The 22,430-nt window shown below is 44.1% G+C and overlaps 1 protein-coding gene across 1 annotated transcript; it reads right to left on the minus strand.

Annotated features, from left to right (window-relative positions):
• Positions 1-466: 466 nt before the first annotated feature.
• Positions 467-17,152, minus strand: DCUN1D1 (defective in cullin neddylation 1 domain containing 1). The gene is made up of 7 exons (XM_042881226.1): positions 17,050-17,152; positions 9,516-9,732; positions 8,228-8,396; positions 7,547-7,677; positions 5,003-5,085; positions 4,673-4,769; positions 467-3,236 (listed from the first exon to the last, which is right to left on the minus strand). Exons 1-7 carry the CDS (start codon positions 17,050-17,052, stop codon positions 3,157-3,159), a joined length of 780 nt encoding a protein of 259 aa, XP_042737160.1. The 5' UTR covers positions 17,053-17,152; the 3' UTR covers positions 467-3,156.
• Positions 17,153-22,430: the final 5,278 nt, after the last annotated feature.

Here is a 22,430-nt window from a genome sequence, read left to right on the forward strand (position 1 = left end):
ATTTCAAATAAGTGTGAATGACAAAAGTTTATTAAATGCGTTCTTAAAAAATTATATCTTTCTTAAATAAGGAGTTCTCTGCAAGGAGTTCATTGTAAAACAGTTCTGAAGTAATTCATAAGTTATGCATTAACAGGTTGTTCAATAAAAAAAAGTCACTTTATGGTACTGTAGTCTTTAACCCAACTTAAACAAATGCACTGTGTGTGGTGTCTTCCACTGCATGGTAGGTAATGGTAATGCAGCACAGCTGGGTAAGGTCAGCTCCATTCTGTACCTGTAAACATTCAGCATAAGCAGTAGGCAAGACTGCATCAGTTCATAGATACTTTCCCCCAAAAAAGACTTACCCACCCTCAAGTGTGTTAGGGACCAATATTCCACTCTTATTTGTGGTTAAAAAAAACAGTCTAGAAATGTCTTACGAATAATACACTGAAACAATGCATGAGAAGACTTAGTCATGGCAATTTCATTGGAGCTTTATTGCCTCTGTTGGGAATGCGAGGGATTTAAGAAGTTACATTTGAACTTACAGAGATATGTAAATGATGGTTTCTTACTAAATATAATCTTGACATGAGTGTTTTATATCAGGGCACTTCTAATTTTGTACATATTTAATGTATAAAAACAGATTATAAACGAGATGTTTACCTTTTTTTTTTTTCCTCACATTTGGCAAAATTAAATTGATCCATTAAGGGGAGATGATCAGATTGAGGACATTAGCACTTAAGAATTAAAGCAATCCAAGGAAGCAACTGTCTGCATTCTTAAAAAAAACAGAACTAAAGGAACAAAAAAACCACATGGCCATATCTGAGCACTTTTCAGTACAAAATATTCTCTCACCAGGCATTTTGTCCTTAAAACAACACCCTGTTAAATCAGTGTTTTTTGAAAAACTCTTTAAGATGCCATCATAGCACAAATAACCTTTTTCTGCAACATAATTACTCAAAGTTTTATGTATTTCTTTATAATTACACAGTAATTATAAGCACATAGTACCAAACTGATGACAACACTATTTTGTTGAAAAGATTTTGCATTCAAAAGGAATATTCTTTAAAACAGCACGGCATTATGCCACTACCCCACGTCAGACTTCTTTTGAGGGACAAGTCTGTCCTGGGACAAAAACAGTTGGTTCTCATCCCAGACACAGCATACGAACAAATCAACCTCAAACTGTACCAGAACCCTCAAGACAGAAAACAGCACGCATAGATACCTTGTAGAGCTTTTTCCACACACACCCCGCCCCTGATCTCAAGTCCCCGTTTATATTTACACAAAATTTAAAAAGGAAATAGTGAAAGCAGCAAAACACACATTTTTTGGCATAGCCAATTCCAGTAGCTGGAGAAAGTCTGCAATGGTTCTGCGGAACCGGATTCTGGAAACAAATGCACAGATGGGTTTGCAAAGGGCACTGCTAGGAGGGGAGCGAGCCTTGTGGTCAAACCTCACAGAACACAAACAAACATTTTCAGCAATCTTATAGTCTTTTTCCTCTTTTTTTTTTCCCCCTAAAATACTTTTAGCATCCGCACACAAATGTTCTGCTGCTTACTGCAAGTACCAGTTACTATTTCAGAAGTGCGGCCTTACCGTGGGACTGCTCAGCACATGGGCTCTCACCTCCGACCTTAATGGCAACTAAGGCTTCTGCTTTCCTGGAGCTTTGTATTTTCCACCTCGCTTTTACAGAGCAGAACTGATCTCAAGAGAACATCTCTTCCCCAGTAACAACTCGGCAGTAGATCATGTTTAGCACAACAGCAGGGCATGAGCTCTCTTGTAACGTTACTAATAAAGGATTGCATCCGATAACACCTGTTCTGAACAAAAGGAACTTGGTTTAATTAAACGCAGTAAGACAACGAGAAGTAGTGATGAACCAACAAAATAACTTAAGGAAACAAAGCCAGTGTAGTAGTTTATATCTGATCTGTGTCTGGACATGCTTTACACTTCATTTCTATATTTGGCAACCACAGTGAAATGTCCGTTTAAGGAAAGCTCAACAAAATAATTAAAAATCGGCGTCATCCACAGCGGCAGTACCTCTACATGATGAAGATTCAACTTGCTTCTCAGAGTAATGGTTTCAAAACCAGGTTTCATATCAAACTCACCATCTTCTCATTATAACAGGGCCTTTTGCTTCCTCACACCTCAAGCATGAAAGCTCCATGCCTGAATTTGAAATACTGTGTTGTGCTGCAAACGTTAAGACACAAATTCAGCATATTCAAGTTTTAGATTTCCACAGCAATGAGAAAGCTTTTGTGTGACAGAAGCATTTCATAACTGCAACAAAATCCATTTCCTTAGATGACAACCTAAAGAATCTTAGAATCTACCCTTACACACACAGCTCATCTCACCAAAGGCCGTCTGTAACACCCAACACAGCTGCTGTAAGCGCACAGGAGTTGTGTCATACTTCAACTGTTCTCAGGGGCAGCTGATGTACAATCAAGTAATGCAGACAGGCACCCAGACAGCCCAGTATCAACAACCTGAAGCTTTCCTGGTTCTTTTGTAACTCTTATTACCAGACGCTCACACTCATTTAGACGATACCTGCAGTTTTCCAGAAAAGGGAAAAAAAAAAATTTAATTAAAAAAGCAAAATCAGACCCAGTACACTTAAATATATCACTCTTAAAGGAAGTGCTATCAAGACTGTCTTTGCAACTAGCCCCAAGTGTATATTTAAGGATTCCTTTAGAAACTCTTCTGATGTTGAGCTGTGTAATTCAGATGCCATACAACAATCGTGTGGTGACGACCAGCATTGTGCTTTATGCAAAACCAGAAACCTCAAAATCATTATAAAGCTGCTCGGACTTATGGGAGCTGAAACTTGGGCAGTCCAGAAAAAAAATCATCATCCATGATGAAATCCACAATGTTGGAATTTTAACTGGCAGCAGTGGTCCAGACTAGAAGAAAAGCCCAAACCACCAGTAGAAGGATGAATTACGATATGGTCCATGATGTATCCTTAAAGGTTTGTCTCAACCCTCAGCCACATTGTGAGGATTGATCTTCAGTTCAGTCCAGCCAGCAGAAATTGACTGTGCAATTTTCCATTTCAGGTATTTGTACAGACTATGTACACTCTATAAGGGTCCTTTAGTGCTACACTGTTGTACTTTTTGTCCCAGCAATTTGAGGGCGTGCAAATTCCACAAAGTCATCAATAAGAACTGGCCATGCCCCTAAAAGAAAAAAAAAGAAGAAGAAAAAAGGAGGACCAAAGCATAAGAAATCAGTTTGACACAGGCTTTCTTTCTTTTAAAGCTTTGGATCTGAAGAATTTATTTACATTCCGATCTTAAATAGTTCCAAGCAAAAAAAAATATTTGGCTTCCTTGCTTGAAATGTAAACGCTGGTTACAGATTTCTGCCTTCCTTAGACCCTGCTGATAGAAATCCCCCTCAAGAGTGATAACTGCCTTCATCCTCCCGGGCAAACTAAAAGTTCCAGCTTAAAACTGTTCTGTTGTTGGGACAGTAACTCCAACGTGATGATCCAGGGTGGCAGGAGCTGCTTGCAAACCCCTGGGCACTGTATGGGGCAGCCCATGCTGTAAGCTGCAGCCAGCACATGCAGCTCACCCTGTGATTTTGCAGGAATGAAAAGCACACCTGTTAGAATCAGCGCATGGGGCCATATCCAAAGCCAACAAAACGCACTGCAATGGCCTAGAAACTGGTATTACACTGCCATGGCACTACATTTCCATACTCCTTATCATGAGGTAGTTAAAATGCACATCAACATCTAGCATGTTACAGGTAGTGATGTCTAAAGAGCTGCCACCACCACTCCTTTGCACCACAGTCCCATAAAGGTTAAAGTAAAGGTGGGTGCTTGAGCTCCTGCCCTGGAAATATTTTTACCCCAAATAACTAGAACATGTTTTTCTGCCTTTAGCTTTCCAAAACCACACTGACTTATGGTTGGCTGCAGCCAGTTTGCTTAATGAAAAGGGAATGAGAAGTGTCCAAAGTTATTCAAGTTGTAGAAGTTTGCTCCCCACTGCTCTGAAAGTACAAGAAGTTCAGTTTCCTCCACTCAGTGACTGATCTGCCACCAAGGACTGATGGTAATTAGCAGTTTTTGGCTGCAGATGGATTGAAAGAGGAAAGATCAATACAAAAGTTTACAAGAAACACATGGTGCAGGAATAACTTCTGTTCAGTGACTGCTGTATTGCAGCCAGCTTCACATTATTATGTCTGATCTTGACGCAAACCAAAATAATCAAACTTTGAATGTATTCTAGGCTAAGAAATGCATTATCTACAAGGAAATGCACAGCCCACCCAATCCGTTACTTGGTTGAAGATGCCAAAAAATGCACTGGCAGAGAACCCATGTTTTAAAATGGACAGATGAAGGGCTGTCCGAGAGCAAATGAACATCTGAGCTAAGAAGGAAAAAATAAACCAAGTTTAAGAAAACATCAGCATTTCTTTTTTTGAAGCTGCAGTAAACAGATGATAACAACATGCATTAGGCAGCTCTAACTGGACTTTAGATCACCAGTGATCTTCTAATTCTGCTGCTGTTAGACAGCTGTGTCAAAGCAGACACAGAAATAAGTGTAACGTAAGACAGAAGTTAATGAAAGAAAATAGAAATTGTTACCTTCCTCATCATAGTTTGACATATCATCTGCTATCATTGTACTAAAGTCTAGAAGGAGGTTCCAGGTATCCTTAGGTATTGATCTTTTATGATGCTCCTGTTTGTAGGGATGGAAAATTTACACACACACACAAAAAAAAAAAAAACACATTAAAAATCTGTACACAGAACCTTTTTCACTCTCCCAGAACATAACTCCCCTGCATGCACTATGAAGCGCAGTAGCTGGGGTCTGTGTCAGAACAGCCCATTGCATCAACAACAGAAACACATTTATCTTCCAGGTTTGGAAATTACTGCAGTCCAGTTTTTGTAAAGGTTTAAACTTACCAACAAAAATTTGTTCCACAAGTCTAGAAATTTAAATCTTCCATTAAGTACTAAATTCCAGTAGGCAATGGCCATTTCTAAATCTGTAATATTAAAATATATTACTCTTAGACATATGCACTTCAATACATCACCTCAACAGGCATCTCAACTAAGATGAACTGCACAGTCATGAAGGTTCAAAGATGAATCTAATGCAAACATACCCATGGATCTTCTATGGAAGAGAGCCATACATGGAATTGTCATACAAATACGGTACAGATTTCAATGCTGCCACATTCACATAGGACTGAAAACTGCCCACATTTGTGTTTAACACATCCAGAACACAAGGCTATTTCAAATGCTTTTTGCTGCCTGGCTGTACCTTAGGGACAATTCGGTGAAATATCTGTCTCAGAAATTAAATAAATGCAGTATTTCAGAGTATGAGTGGGTTTGTTTTACTTACATATAAATACAATCTATGTTCAATTGCCTTTTCATGGTTTCATTTTCAGAGCGTCACCGTTAGCGGTGCTGGCTCTGTAACATGGTTTTATTGAGTGTTCGTTTCTGCAGTCAGATTTCTCTTTGAAAAACTGTTTGAGTATCAAAGTCTCAATTTGTGCATTTCAGCATCCTCTGAAGTTCTCACTGGTTTTGAATCTGTTTCTCAGAGCGACTGAGAAAGCAGACAAGCATTCAGGAACAGCAACAACGCGCTGCCTACCGGGCAACTGCACGCTGCTGCCAGCAGTGGGCGCTGTGAGCGCACAGCACTGAGACGCGCTGCTGCACCTGGCAGGGCTGGGCAGCCCCGCGGGGATTTGCAGAAGGCCAAACTGACACACTGCCCTGTTTGTTAGACACACAATGATGAGTTAGTTGCTTAAATAAGAAGCGTGACAGCTCCGCAATGCTACCTATCGCGATCTCCTCTACCAGGAATTAATAAGGATATCTGCAGCGTGTAACAAAATGCTGATCTTAACTGCATTCAGTATCCATGTGGTTATTAAAATAACTACAGAATGCTGCCTAAGAGACCCTGCCTGTCACAGGAGCTCTTAGAGCTTTTTGCAGCACACCTTATCTCTTCTAACATAAACAGTCCTCTTGTGGGAGAGGAGAGAAGAGGCACATGAGCAGCTGCACCTCCGGACAAAGCAATAAGCCACAGCTCAATCCAGAAGCAAAACAAAAACCACCCCCTTCTCTCCCGACTCCCCAACTGCTTCACAACCAAACACACAAACAGGGAGGCGGACCTCAGAGCTAAAAGCAACAGCAAGCAAAACAGAGAATGAACTCTGCACTGCTGGAGGGCAAACAGAAGGTGTCTGGGAGAGCTCCTGAACTGCTAACATCTTTGATATTAAGAGTTTATGCGTTAAAAGTTAATGTATAACCACATTATAAAGCTTTCTGACCAAAGTAATGAATAAAATCTGCAGAGCATTTTCCATCAGCTGCATGAGGTATGATCCCACACTAAAGGCATCAGCCATGGGGCTCAAGGAACAGATACAAATTGAGCAGAAGTCCAAACAGTCACTGAATACATTCTACCTGAGAGTGACAGCACATGAGGCGAGGAATGTCTGCCTTCAGCAGAAGATTTGACTACAAAACCAAGCAACTTAGCCTTCAGTTAAAGCAGGCTGGTCAGGGACATCTTTCATTACAGACAAAAAACACATTTACTACTAAGGAAGAACCTGCTGGGCTCTCAGTACTGTATTTCCTCTCAACAGTACAACACTTCAGGTAAGAAGTTGATGGCCACAGAGCCCAGAAATACTGGTTATAGCCAACACCTCCGCACGTACACAGACGTGCATTCTGGTTGGTTAACATTACTGCTGGAAAGATAATTTTGTCCCTTTCTTTTTGCAGTTTGGAGGAGACAGATTTGCAGTCTGCTCATTTGCTCGGGTCTGTGTTGGGCTTTTTCCCCCCAAACGACTTTTACTAAGCAATCTTTCTACTTCACCTCTTACATAATGAAAAAAAACAACGCTGCCTGGTCAGTTCATTCATTGAACAGAGGAAAGGTGGTAGGGCAGCACCAAGGGCACAGCAGCACCAAAGGCACCAAGCCCAGGATGCAGAGATCTACTTGCACTATGCAAATTCTACTTTGCAAAGATATTTGCATGCATTTTGGCATCGCAGGAGACTCCACACAAGTACATTTATATGGAAATCAGTTTTACAGGTTAAGTTTACTCTATAAGTGAAAACTGAATTACTTTGTTTAGTGCTGCAAATTCTAAATGATGTAATTATGACTTTAATGTGAGATCACACTCCTTTGTGCTCACTGAGAATTCCACATACTCCATGAGAGAATAAACCCTCTCGTATAATTTTGTAGTCTATATTAATTATGCAGATATTTCTATCAGCTCAAAGATCTGACACTGACATCCATCTTTCACATAATGAGCTGCACTTCATCTCAAAGGTGGTTAGCATTCAGCCTCACTGAATCACAGCACTGCTTTCATCAGTCATCCCACATTCCATGCACAAACATTTATGATTAAGAATACATACCTAAACCTTTCTGTCCTGGATTCTTTGCAAAGTTGAAAGTAAACTGATAAAAATCCTTAAATCTTCCCGGCTCTTTTAACTCTTGTTCCATTTTAGGAATCTGAGCCTTTAGTTTTTCTATGCTGTCACACCTGCATTTTAAAAAGCACACTTGTGTATTACTGATTTTGCTATAACATAAGAGATACAATGTTAAGAGTCTTTTATAACATCACTGTGGAATACAGTTATCAAAACAAAAATCAAGAAGCCTGATTTATCTAATCACTGGTCTGTGATTAGAGCACTATTTCATTCCTTTGTTGTTACTTCTTCACACTGCCCACTGCACATGATAATCCACAAGATGTGATAAAGATTACTGCATTCACATCATGCAGAGAAAACTCAGGTATGCAGCACTGCTGGCCAATGCCCTTGCTTTCCCTATGCAAATAACTGTGGCAGCCACATCACACAACCAAGGCAAGGAGCACTCATTAACGCCCCCTTCCTCTCGTGGTCACTAAGCTGCCAGTGCTCAGACACCAGACGCATTTCTACAGAGGCAGACAAGTGATGCCAGACTCTGAAAACCCCTGAAGTCAAAGAGGACAACGCGACTCTGAATGCTTCAGAAGAGGACTGTGCCATCCAGCGTTGGCCCTGGGTCACACTCAGCACCCAACACTGCACACTTACCCTAGCTCAGTCATTCCATCCATGAATTCCAGCTTTGAAAATTCACACTGCGTTGCAGCTCGGAACTTCCATGCAATGATGAGTACAGTAATGCTGGCTGGGTCAAGGGCTAGATCATCACAAAACTGCTGTATACCATCTATACCAATTTTATTTTCATCTTGAGGATCTTCAGGATATAGAAATAAGTGTCAGAAAATACAGAGACTTTTGAAATAGTTCATTTATTCAACAAGGGTCTAAGAAGAGCAAACGTTTTCAAGGTTGCCAAGATACGCTCTTAGAAGCAAACATTTTAAAAGCAAGGTTAGTTTCTTATTTTCAACGCTGAAGCCTTAACATTTGAGGAAGTTTCAACAATAGAGCTTCCCATACAACGAAGCTCATTTGATTTTATTGAGAGACAAAAGCACCACATACATTTGGTTTCTGCAGATGACACTGACTCATCCCAGAGAGAGAACAGCAGTCCTTCCCCACCAGTGCCTCAATCATTGGTGTCTTTGGGAACTATCATAACCAATTCTGCAGCGCCCATTCATAAGCTGTTCTGAAACAATTACCAAACCTCCCCATACTGTACCAAGCATTATGCATCCTCTGGCATCACCACCATGCATGAGATTGGCCAAGGTAACCTCCAAGAGGAGAGTCACACTGCCCCGTTACGACTGCAGGTCAGCCACGCACACTCCTCTGTCCACAAAGGACTCAACATCTGGTCTGGAGGTGAGATGCTCACATTTCAAGTGCACTAACAAAAATCTACTGATGCAAGCTGACAAAGACTTGAGGGAAATTGAGGTGTTTGGATTATGCACACACACGAAAACTGACAGAAAAAGTAGCAGCAGTCAGTTATAGCTCTCCTAAGTGTTCCACTGTTTTGAATTCACCTTAATATTTTGGTGGGATACTACCAGCTGAACACTGTCTGTATAACATTAAAAAAACCACACTATTTTCTGCTCTGTTTGTAACACTGATAGAAGTCAAAAGCTGATAAAATTTAAAGGTAGAATCTGTCAGTGGTCATTGGTACGCAGCCTTTCTCTATGCCAGGAATGAGACCCGAGCAATACGTGTCCCCAGAAGGAATAAATCCACGTTAACCATTGCAGGTACTCACTGAACACACAGTTCCAGATGCTCTCCTTGTACACATGGATATACATTTAGGATACATAAAGCAACTTCATGTCATCTTTGCAAAGCAGGAACCACACGTACTTCCCTTCCAGCTTACACACCACAATTAATAACACACAGTGAGGAATGAGGCACTCACCTTTGTATCTGTTATATAGTTGTTCTAACTTCTTTCTGTCCAATGATCCTTTAACACTCTCTCGTATATAAAGTTCAGGATTTTGGAAGAAGTTGTCTGTTGCAACGTCCAGCTTCCAGTCATTCTGGGACAGACAACTCACTGCTGTCTTTTCACTCGATTGTGTGAAGACCATGAACTGACGCACTTTATCCTTCTGCGATGATTTCAACTTGTTCTAGCAAAAAGAGACAACACAGAAGCTAGAAATGTTTGAACAGAAGAAGAGAACATCAGTACCATTCATTCACTGCCCATTAGAATTTTGCCCGGCAGTGAGACTGACTGACTGAGAGATTTCATTTCGCATGCGACCAGTTTGCTAAGCATCCCGGTACAGTCAGACCGAAGGACGCGCTGGATCAGCAGCAGGGCTGCGTTCTTACTGCAGTGTGTACAATAGTTCAGGGCACCAAAGCATATTTTTAACAGCATACATTCAGACTTACCTGTCTTCTAGGTAATTTACATTGGAACACATCTGTGTTTAAGCATTATAGAAACCATACTGGCAAAGAAATGAAAGAAGTTAAAGAAGGGTGTTCTTCTGCACACCAGGGCACAGCAAACTCCCATCCAGCTGTAAGCAGGGACACTTTTCTGTTTAAACCAATTCATATAAATACACACAGTATTTCCAAGAGGGGAGTTAAACAAAGCCAAGGGCTGATGGCGAGAAAGCAACCTTGCAGCTCTTGCACTAAAGCCAATTTCAGTTCACAACACATTCAAAGCAGAAAGACCCCTAATGAGCAAGGTTTGACTTCTCAAGCCAGGACTGCACGTCCTACTCTGCACACACACAGATCACCTTATGCTCTGTGCAGATTTATATCTTCCTTTCATCACTGTAATTCCCCAGTGCAAGACTTCTTCTCAAGAGCAAAGGTTAAAAAAGAGGGAAAAACTGCACCCCAGAAGCTATGAACTCTCAGCCACAGCAGGAATGCTTCAGGAGAAGAGAGAGCTGGAGCTCAAAGAGCCATCAGCCCCCAATCACACCACCATTGGAAGACATGAACTCCAGCTTGAGAGCATAGATGAGAAGCTCACAATCAAGTGTTTTCTGCCTGATGACAGTGAATAGCAGTGCTGCTATTCATTAGAGTAGTTAAGGCATCAGCTTTAGAGTAAAACTATTGCCAAAAACACCTTTTCTAATAAATAAATGCCCACACAATATGCTAAAAAGACTAATAGGGTCTCCTAAAAAAAAAACAAAACCTAGAAAACACAAGAAATCCGTTCCCAAACCAAAGCTTGTCAACGCTTTACAACGCTTGTCTGAAGCTCCAGCCCATGTTCTGCACACTGCAACACACCATCAGACTGCACTCCTTGTGACACCACAGGGCTTCTTTCTGTCAGTTTCCACGCAGCCCTTTGGGCACACGCTGTGGCTGGAGCTCAGATCCTCAGGCACAGCACTGACCTCACAGCACCCCCCAGTCCACAGCCCAAACTGCACGACCAACACAATGCTGCTGATGAGCCCCACGCGATGACTTTTGGGCACGATGAATGGATCCTTAGTCGCAGTATTTAAAATTCAGGCAGATGAAAATGAACCATGAATACAATCCCAAATGAAGATAAAACCATCTCAGGGCCGCTGCCTGTACCAATTAGCAGCTTCCCCACACGAGCTCCACACAGCCAGCCTGCTGCAGCCCTGCACTACTGGCTTCCTTTCTTTTGAGAAAGCTGATGCCTTTAATCACTAGCTTTCTTCCCTTTTCTTTTCCTTTGGATATGCAGACATTACTGCAGACAGCACCACTATTCTGTACCACGTGCAGAAAGCAGCTTTGTTCTGCCCCGCTCCTGCAGGGATAAACCAGGGACAGCCGAAAGGTTGGAGTTGCTCTGCCAGAGCTCAGCACAAACACCACTCCACAAAGGCCAATGTGAGAAGGGAGATTGGATCAAACCTGTTCTGCAATACTGACCGAAACCTATTTATACACAAAATCTTCCCATGCCCGGGGTTCCCTAAGTAACAGTAACGCCACAGAGCTGTTCTAAAAAGAACACGGAATGAACCGAGCAGCTAACAACACAACAGCACACAGCATGTCCTAATATTTTAAGATGCAATAAATCACACTTTGCAGACATTGCTCTTTTTCTGGAATAGCTATTTTTGCAGGCCAAACAGGCGTTGACTTTTGGTGAAGCCCCCAAGCCCCTGCCATGTGCTGAGTGCTTCCCCAGCAGCTCGCCAGCACGGGTGAGATGCTCACATCCCAGTGACAGGACAGCTCTTGGAAGCCTTCCGCAGGACACCAAGAGATGGAATTACAGCTGAGTTTTTATTACCCCATTACAGCTCTTCTTTCATCACCAAAACCCCACACTTTGGGTGGGAATGTGTCTCCAGCCGCCTGCACCTCTCAGGGCTATTTCCAGAAGCCGAGTTCTGACGGTATGACTGCGTTAAATGAGCAGGACAGAAGCCACAGGCACCGATAACCCTCATTCTGGCAGTCATCAGGAACAAATACCTCACACAGCAGTTGTTCATACTCTAACGCAATGCAATGCACTCAAGGATATCTCAACTTTAATACCAATTAAAAGGGAGACGTTTTCACTTAACAGATATGTTTATTGCTAAAACAGGCAAGCAAAAGCCAACAGAAAACAAACACAATACATTTCCTATTGTCTCACCCCTTGGGGTAAGGCTGGAGGAAGGATTCAGCTTAGCCAGCCTGCCAACACCTTTGTGATACCATGCTGCTTTGTACAACGAGGATGTCACTGTGACACGAGCCCCCTCCATCCTGGGCAGTCCGTTTGCCCATTCCAGGCAAAATCAAATGCTAGCCCTGATCTGCCAGCCCTGATTACACGGTTCCTTTCCTCATCTCCAGCACTCTGTTTGCAGACACCTCAGCTGGAGGACACAGAGCACACACCATGAGGGCTCCTGGGAAACAACACCAGCCCATCCCACAGCACTGGGCCCGCAGAGCCCTGGGATTCCCGTAAATCGCTCTTCTCGGACTTTGCTCAAAGGCTTCACATGGCTGCCAGACAAGCAGTGTGCAGCCAGGCTGAGGTGTCCCTGCCCCACACCCCAGAAAAGCATTCAGTCCCCATAAGTAACAAGGCCTGCCTCGTGCCCCCCGCCCCAGCTGCTGCTGGCAGTGCCTGCCCCTCACTGCTTCTCCCGAGCTGCAGGAATGTGAGTGACGCGACATCTGCGCTTTTGTTTCAGCCTGGACTCAAAGAAAAGCCTGTTAGGTTCTCATGCACGTGACAGGTAAAAGCCTTGTCTAAAATAGCATCAATCTCCACAAAGCCCAGGCTTCTCCCCTAACTGCATTTCAACCCCAGCACTGTGCTGGGCTGTGGGAAGCACCCAAGCACTTTCAGAGGACACCAGCGACGTCGGCTCAAGCAGTGAACAACTTCAGTCCACACCGAGAAGAACATGTTAGTGCACGCAAGGCCTTGCAGCCAGGGCTGTCACTTCTGGCGTGTCTCGGTGCACTAATGACATTAATGGTCAAGGGAATATTCCTCCATCCTGCATCTGAATCACAGAATCACTCCACACTGCGCTAAATCCATCAAAGGGACACCTGGGATGCCTGCAAATAACCTGTTTACTGCCTGCAAATCCAAGGCTAAAGATTACAAGGCAAAACTGTATTTTAGCTTGTCTGATAAGGAAACAAAGGTTAATTACAACTTATTTCTGCCACAAGACTATGAACACACTGAATTGCACTTTAATCCACCAACTGCAATGACATACGTACACTGCAAAAACACATGAAATCCAAGTTAACAACATAAACAATTAAAGCAAATAGCCACACTTTGCTTAACACGCACAAACGTAGCCATCCATTACATTTTACTGTCTACAGCAGCATGTTCCCACAGAAAGGCCATGGAAAGAAGGCCAGCACGGATCTTTAAGCTGCTATTTCCACACTGATGTGGAATCCACTTGCCTGCAGTGGAACAAAAGCAACCAACACGTACAAGGCCTGTCGGCATATCAAACCCAGGGGGAAAATCACAAGCAGCACAATTAAGTTGCGTTTTACACCCTCTGAATTTCTTTCAGTGGATAAAATAATTGTAGAACTTGCACACAGGCAGAAATTATTAAACAGAAGAGCAACACAGAGCTATCCAGAAGCACATAGCACTTACAGTAGTGCTTTAAGGTAATTCATGATCACAGAACGAGTGGAAGGGACCTCAGAAGATCCCCTCATTCAATTGCCCTGCCAGAGCACAAACACCTGGATGAGGTCACACAGGATCACGTCCAGGCAGGTTTTGAATGCCTCCAGAGAAGACCTCAGGGCAGCCTGTCCCAGGGCTCTGTTACCCTCAGATAACCTAAAGGTAAAGGAAACACCCCAAATCAGGGCTTTTCCAATGCAATTCTGAAGAAGAAAAAAAAAAAAGGCACAAAATACAGCTGTCAGCTGTTCAGCATTCTTAACCCCTGACCAGGTTAGAAGCTCTGTTCGGCCACTAGAAGCTACTTTCATACCTTCTATTTGCACTGGTACCACAAAACATGAGTTAAATATCAAGAGCTACATAATGAATTTCACACCTTGCTCTCAGAGCAGTCCATATTCCCCTGTAATATTTCCATGGCTCTCGTTAGAAGAGAACCTACACCTAAGTTCAAAGGGTTCTCCGTGAGCTGGGAGAGGAAACAAGCTCATGCACCATCTTGTCTGCTGCTCAGTCCTACACACAGTGCCAAGAATCCACGAGCTTCACTACAGAACCAAAAGGCAACGTTTCATACCAACAAACTGCTATAGACATGAATATATACCATAAAAAAGAGCCCAGCTGAACAGCTCACCGAGTTAGACACTGCATAACAATGTGATGAAGTACAACAACATTATAGAGACAACGTCAGATGTTTAAAATTCAGTATTACAAGAGCTTTGACTTCCTGTCACCTGAGGTTCATAATGAAAAATAAGTATTTAACAAATTATGTATTCATCAGCACAGATCTATTCTTCAGAGAGGGCAAACTGGACCGTACAAAAGACTGTACAAACTATAAACAGAGTTAAGGCTAGTGCCTGCCTCCAGATAGACATGCAGACACTGATGTGCTTACCTTGTGTATCATACACAGCTCTAAACCCATTCAAACATTCAGAATAGCAATGTTAGCAGCTCTCCTTAAGGAAGATGGAGGGCACAACAGATGCACTTGCTGCTAGCAGCCCTGTCCTGATCTACAGCTCTTTGCTTGTGACCCGTGAGCTGAAGCAGTAATAAAAGGAGACCACTGCCACCACAGGTGGTGCCCAGCTCAAACTAAATGGAGGCAGATTGCTCACAGCCACAGCTGGGGCAGCACACCCAATTGCCACACAGCTGAACACCTCTTCTGAAGTTAACTATCAGGCTGCCGTGAAGGCTCTCTTCCACCTAGTGGACAAAGACACCATGATGCCACAAAACTTCTGCCCTGAAAGCAGTGGCTGCAGCGCACCAGCAAGGCTCAGGGCCAGGAGCACCGGAGGGCAGTGCTGCCAGATGAGCAGAAGCCACAGGGAGCTGTGCTGCAGAGGGGGCTGTGTTGGATGAGCAGCCCAGCCCCAGAAACTACACCGAGCCACTGGACAGACAAGCTGGAGCAGCAGCGCACAGTGGTGGTAAACTGGGATGTTACACCTTGTGCTTTTGGGAAAGGTTTCAGATGTCTGGGAAGAAGTCTCCCTGCTTTTCCTGTAGCTACCAAGTGTAGGTGCAGAGCCCTACACCTGGGCACTAGACTCAGTCTGCACCTCTATTTGCAACTTACAAAAGCTGCTGCCTGTCATTTAACCCCATTGCAGTGTGCAGGTCACCCTTTCACCTGGCTGGAGTCAGCAAGCACAGCACAGGGCGTACCTGTTTGCAATGCCCAACAGCTGTGCTTGGGGCCACAACTGTAGTGCTCAGCTACACGCTGCAGAACAACACCAAACAGACAGGGGATGTCTGATGGGAGGAGTATTCCTGCTGCTGCTTCAAGTAGGCACTTCCAAGGCTACACAGACAGAACTTCTCACTATTTCCCATGAAAATATGTTCTTCAGCAGAACAGGCCTGTTATTATATTGCCATAATGTTTCTGTAACTTTGCCACTTACAACAGCATTGTTCAATTTCTAACCACACAGCCAACCAAGAATAAATGAATACGCAGCTGGAATCCTGTGCATACATTCTGCATGCCTACACTGGGTAATGCTGTCAGCTCTAGGAGATTTTTAGGGGAAAAAAAGTCTTCATGAAAGTAGTGTAACATCACCAGATAAGTGTTATTTGAGACAGTCCCAGGAACTGCAGAACTACCACAGGACACCTTTACAGACTGAACTTTAACCAAACTTCAGTTCCAAGTTCCCATTTAAAAAAAAAAAAATCTAGATAAAACTTCCAATTAGAAGTTATACTGGTAACACAGCGACAAGTTTATTAGAGGTCTATATACCACACCACTAATTTAAATCCTGGTCAACCAAGTTTTTATGCCAAGAGAACTCCAACAGCTAGCGGTGTCCCTTTTATTTTTCATTTTTTCTGATTTGCTTTTAAAACGGGAAAACACAAATTGCAGCATCAGGTGCCCTTGTACCAGTAAGTACCAATAAGTGTGCCCAGAGCTTCTCCCCTCCCTTCCCTAAGACAACGCAGCTCCAATATCTACAAGGAGATAAGTTGCAGTGCTCCAGCCGTGCAGATGCAGCTAAAGCCGTACAACCTCTGTACACACAAACGGCCTTAAAGCACGGCCATAATGTCTTCTCTTGGGGCACTGCTCTGCACGCGAGAACCAATGCAGACCCGCAGACCTTCTTACTTAGGGATAGGGAACATCATCATCTCTACTTTAAGCAAACAAATAGACGATTTTTGTTCCAATCGCTGCGGTTTCCCTCCAGAGCAGAAGGGACAAAGTCAGTCCGCGCGTGAGCCTGCAGCAAACCCCGAGCTATCAGGAGAAAAACAATGCGGAGAAAATGCGGGGTAGGTCGGTGCTCGCTCGGGGCGCTCACACGAGCGGGAGCCGCACAAAGCGGGCAGCCCCAAAGTCCGCAACGCGCCCCGGCTCGGCACAGCCGCGCTCCCCCCGCGCCACGCGCCTCTCGCCGCCCCGCTCCCGGCGGAGCCCCGCTCATCCCGTCCCCCCCGGCCCAAGCCGCCGCCCGGCATTCCCGCGGCCCTCCGCCCGCAGGAAGGCGCCGGACCCGGCCCGAAAAGCGCGGGCGAGCCGCCCCGGGTCGAGCCGAGGCCCGGAGGACCTCGCGGGCCGCCCCCCGGTACCGGCCTCCCGCCTCTCCTCCGCGGTCCCGCCGAGGGCGGCCCGGCCCGGCCCCGCGCAGCTCCCGGGCGGCCGGCCGGCCGGCCCGCCACCACCAGGCCCCGGCGGCCCCTACCGCTGCGGCGCGGCCGCGGTCCGCCGGCCCCAAGCCGAGAGGTGGGCTCGGAGGACACTCACCATGGTGAGGGCTGTGCGGGGCTGCTTCCCTCGCCGTTCGGGAGGGCGCTGAGGGCGGCGGCGGCGGTCAACGTCTTCCTCCGGCGGCGGCGGCTCCGGCTCCTCGCGGGCCCTTCCGCCGCCTCGCGCTCATGCGCAGTGCGCCGCATCCCCCGTGCCCGGGGCCGGCGCTGCGGCAAGCGGCCGGGCCGCTTCGGGGATGCCGGGACGGGGCGGAGAGCCGAGACGGCCCGGGGAGGGGGGGGGTTCCGCAGGCGGCCGAGAGGCGGGAGCCGCCCCGGGGATGGCGGAAAAGGGAGCAGAGAGCCCCGGGGCTGCGGAGAGCAGGGCTTCCCGCGCGGCGCTGCCCGGTCCGCGCCGCCGTTCTCCCGAGGGGAAGCTCCGGGTTTGCTTAACAGCAGAATTGAAGCACGCCGCGATGTCTCTCCGGTGTCGGCGCCTCTTCTGCTCGTGGCCGTGCCCCGCGGTAGCCCTCACCGTGTGCGCTTTAAATGTAAGAAGAGCTGAGATAGGAAACGCAGCCCAATGCGAGCGGCGCCTTCAACGAGCTCTCGTTGGTAGAAGCGCGGCGGTATCACCCGCACGTGGGGAAGGCGACGTCTCGGGGCAGCGGTGTCACAGGTGTTAGGAACGGCCGTAATCCATCGCTTCTCCTCGTGCAAGAGCCCTCTGCAAGAAGCTGGGGCTGCTGCATACTGCTGCACAGCGCTGGCTGTGAGGGCTCAGCTGCTTCTGCAGCAGCACAGGTGTAGGAGCAAAAGCAGGTGCAAGGCTTAAATCAGCTTGTTTCAGTATCCCATATATTGGTAGGGAGTGCTGGGTTGGTTGTTTTTTTTTTCCCCTAGGAAATCTTGTTCTATTCCTTGTAGGCTTCATGTCCAGCAAATCACTTTTCATGTATTTCATTCATTAATGGGGAGTGAAAGTAGTATTTGGAGAACCAGGCCTGTCCTGGGACATCCTATGGTCTGAAATGGTAAAACTAAGGATTGAAATGATAATAGAGATACGAACTGTATGAATTCAGCTAACCACAGAGACAATAGTTGCCTGGGTATCTTAAATCCTTCTGAAAAACTTATTTTTAAGAGCAAGAATGGCTACAAAGTGGCCAGTACAAACAAGTCACCACACCCAGTCAAGATCACATCAACTGCAGCTGGAGAAACAAAGGTATTTCAGGAGTTAGCTAATTGCCATCATGCTGTGTAACGTGCTGTGACAGCCCTCCCGCAACCCGAAGACAAGTTAGATCTTCTGGAGAGTTACTGCAGTGTCTAACAGGAATTTGAGAGATGAGCTGTGATTGCGGTGGCTTCCTCCACACAGAGATGGGATTTCTAACTGCCTTGTTTTTCTTGAGCATCTATTATTACTCTTGCTGGTTTTCATTGTTGCAGGATCTCCTGGTGTCTGGCTGGGGTTGTTTTTTGTGTTTGTTTGTTTTTTTTTTTCCTTTGGGGGAGATGATACATTTCTTTTTTTCCTCTGAAACTTCAATGCTTTGTAAAAGAAGAGGCACCACAAGGAGTATTTGTATGTATTCAGGATATGTTGTCTAAACCAGGGTTGTTACATACCCTACTTTAGTACAGCTCCATCCAACATGGCACAGGAAGTTAGGGCAGGGATAAACAACTCTGCTGCCTGTAATCATGACGTAAGCATTCAGTGATACAGAATAATAATAAATATTGATTGTGTAATCTGCAGGCAGCACAATCAGTGACCACACTAACACGGTGACTTGTCTAATTCATAGCAAGGTAAAGCTGACTCTATTTTGTAGTAATTCAATGATGTTTTATCTCATATGAACACGAAAGACAACTGTTCTGTTGGGTTTTTTTTCTAAATCTCACTGTGCTTGGCATAATTCTGAATGTAACACTGTTCTGTTTTACACTGACTGATGTGAACCGTCTTCTTGAGCAGACAGAGAAGTAATTCTCATGTTAAGTAAAAGCAGAACCATTTAGCGTAATCCCTTTGCTGAGAACTTCCACTTACAGCACTCTCTAAAGAATAAGCCCAAAGGTTCATGAAGGATAAAAAAGCACTGGAACAGCCTGGCCTAGAAACGTCCTTCTAACCCCCTCCTCTCCCCCCCCCAATTCTTCTCAGCTACTTTATGCTCTAGAAAGTGAAACTACCAATTCTTACACTGGTGGAATAGTCTTCAAGCTATGACTATGGCCCTTTTCCTGCAAATACCAACCATGTTTAACCAAGAGAACAAAGTCCCACAAACTACCTTGCACAAGGAGATTCACTGCTATTCCAAGAATATCCAAAGGTACAGACTCAGCAGACTGTTCAACAGATACATTTGGGATTGATATACTAGCCTATATATAAACATGTACATAATACGTATATAAAGAAAACAAGACAACACAAAATAAAGCCTGAATCCTCCCATAGGTGTCTAAGCAATTTAACCTGGAAACTGGCATAGAGCCAATATCTGAAGATTGTTGTTAATAGGTCACAGGGAAGGGTGTTCACCTTCTATTAAGTTTTTCATCCTTCCTGCATTATGTAAGAGGTTAACAAGTTATTACACATAGTCCAAGGCACTGTTAGGAGCTGGGTTCCACTTGACTGTCTCTGGAAAGAAGCAGGACAGGTTTGTGTGGCAAAGGAAGACAAGTCACATTAGTGAGCCCAGAACAGATACTAGACTGTCTGAACATTGCTCATGCGCGCTGCATCAACTACAACTTCACAGCACACCTAACAGGCAACAGACTGCAAGACCTCTGTGTTTTGTGCAACTCCATAGTAACACTGAGATAAACTGCCCTGATTTTAGAATATGTAAGTCGATTTTAGAATATCAAAGTATCTAAGAAATGAGAAAGCAGTAAGAGGTACAGAGATTGTCTTGTTTCAGAAGTTCTGAAACAACAAGATATGATCTCTGTAAGCAGAATGAGCTGAAGTTCTCCAAGTTCTAAAGCAGACAGCGCCATGACAGCTATGATTTTAATGATTAAAACCTGTACCTTTTAACTGTCAATAGCCTGCCATCCTTGCTACACATCGGGGATTTTGAAACCAGGAGAATAAGATATATTATTGATTTCTCTATCACAGGGATTTTCTGCAAGTATCACCTTAAACTGTTCATCTTAATAAAAAAAATAATTCTAATTCAGGGCACACATTGTGCTCTTCATATAAGAAACAATAATTAAAGTTTATACATGGCAGACTGAGCCTTTTGCCTTGAAGTAAGCTTTCTGCAAGAGTAACACAGACATACAAAGCAAGCGTAGAAGATGGCTCTTACCTCCTGTCACACATATTTAGCCTTTTCCACTGTTCACCCTGTCATCATGGCACACTGGTTTTGGGGAAGATGTCTATACAATCCAGCCAAAACTAATTTTCTGGTGTCTAAGTAGCAAATTGTGACCTACTTTCCTGTCACTAGCTACCAACGTCAGTACAGCAGTGCAAACTTCAAGGAAAACATACACTGACACATCTGTATACAAAGGTTCAACTTACAAATTGTTCTCTTTCTAGTTCATGTTATAGCTCATCTTAGATCTCTGTTGTCTGACCTATGTCTTAGGCTCCCAGGGTGCTCAGCACAAGACACCAAACACGCACAGGGTCTCCAGCTACAGCTATGTTGTCTTCCCTTTTCACAAGAGAGGGCACAAGAGAAATGCAGTTCTCAGCTGCAGCCTTTTTTCCCAGACTATAAACATTAACATCCCCACTTTCCCAGCTTTTCAAAAGAGAGTAGCTGCCATTCAGAGACCAACTATCATTTCGGCACCAGAACTGTTTATATGGAGATTAAAAATTACAGATTAAAACTAAAATCCAGCTATCACTATCAAAAGCTCAGTAGGACACTAGACACGTGTTTTACTTACTTATTACTTCTGTAATAAAAAATAGGGGGTATTCAACCAGAACATCCGTGCTAATTTTAAAGTGGATTCAGTGTATAATCAACAGTTTTTAAGCTAATGTCAAACATCTCTTAGAAGATACTGCACTGCTTTTAGAACCCAAATTCTATTTCATGAAATATGGCCAGTCCACATAATAAATGTTTCTTTTGTGGGTTCTTGTTTGTTTTGCATTATGGCTTTGCAGTAATGTTAACGAGTTTTTACAATATTGGGTTTGTTTAAGGGGCAGTGATGCACACCAGAATTAATTCAACTTCTTCCATTTTCTCTAGGACAACACTCGGTGTCCGTTACTTTCCAAAACAGAATTCTGATACAGGATGTTCTCCCCTGGTATCATAAAATATTAAGTGATATTTACTTGTGAATCCTTCAGGTGTAAAAATTCAGAATATAACTCTACAACTATCTGCTGAAAACATACCTTGTGTAAAAGCTCTGTGTCAGGCTTTATTCCATTGCCACTGACCATTCCAGTACACACAGTACATTCAGCATTGCTGAGCTTCTTACAAACAGAACAGATAGAGTACAGTCAATATTTCCTGATCTGACTGAACAAAATAACAGCTGGTAGAAGTGAATATACCTGTGATAACCATTAGTCGAAGTGTCCTTTAAAAGGGGAGTAAGTTGTTTCAATACAAGAATACACTGCTGAGATCAACTTTCTTGCTTCCTGCTGACTGTTAGAGGTCCTGCCAAACACTTCAATATTCATTTTCTACTCATCTTGAAAGCAGACCCTAAGGTTTCCTGGTCACTACAAGTTAAAACCATAGAATAAAGAAGTCAGTGCATGCTGGAAACTATTTTTAAAATTTATGGCAAAAATATCTATAAAATATATTATTACTTGCAAGGTTATAATCTTAAACTCTACATCTTACATTACAACTTTACAAGCAAGTGTGGAAAATTATTTATAAGTCTTTGTGTCCACAAATTTTACAGCATTTTAATTACTGTCATCCTCATTACATAGGAGGAAACAAAGGCAAATGTGCACTAAGTGGTTTGCCTGCAGTCACGGTGAGTCAGGGGCTGAAATAAGAACACAGACCTGCTCTCCTGCTTTGCTCATTACTAATTCAGCGTGAGCTGAGGCCCAGCAGTCCAGACTTATGCTGGCTTTAAGCTATCAGAGCAATAGTGGTTGACAGCAGCTGAGTGTGAGAGCAAAGCTGACTGAGAGATCCGTGCTGGTGCCAACTACAGCTTTGGAGGGCTGTAACTTTGGTATGGTTAACATTCACATTACGAAGCAGGAGGTTATGTGCTTAATAAAAACAAGAAGCTTGCTGACCAACAAGAATAATTTTCTTCCTTTTTCAACCATCACTCGTTCCACAGACAACAGGTCATTACATTGATGTTACTATCATATGGCTCTTACTCATTCACATCAAAAACACAAGAAAATGTTCCAGAGTTCACCTTCGTCAT

Source organism: Lagopus leucura, unplaced genomic scaffold (genome assembly GCF_019238085.1).
Source record: "Lagopus leucura isolate 7727_CA_CO unplaced genomic scaffold, USGS_WTPT01 Super-Scaffold_100029, whole genome shotgun sequence".
Classification (NCBI taxonomy): domain Eukaryota; kingdom Metazoa; phylum Chordata; class Aves; order Galliformes; family Phasianidae; genus Lagopus; species Lagopus leucura.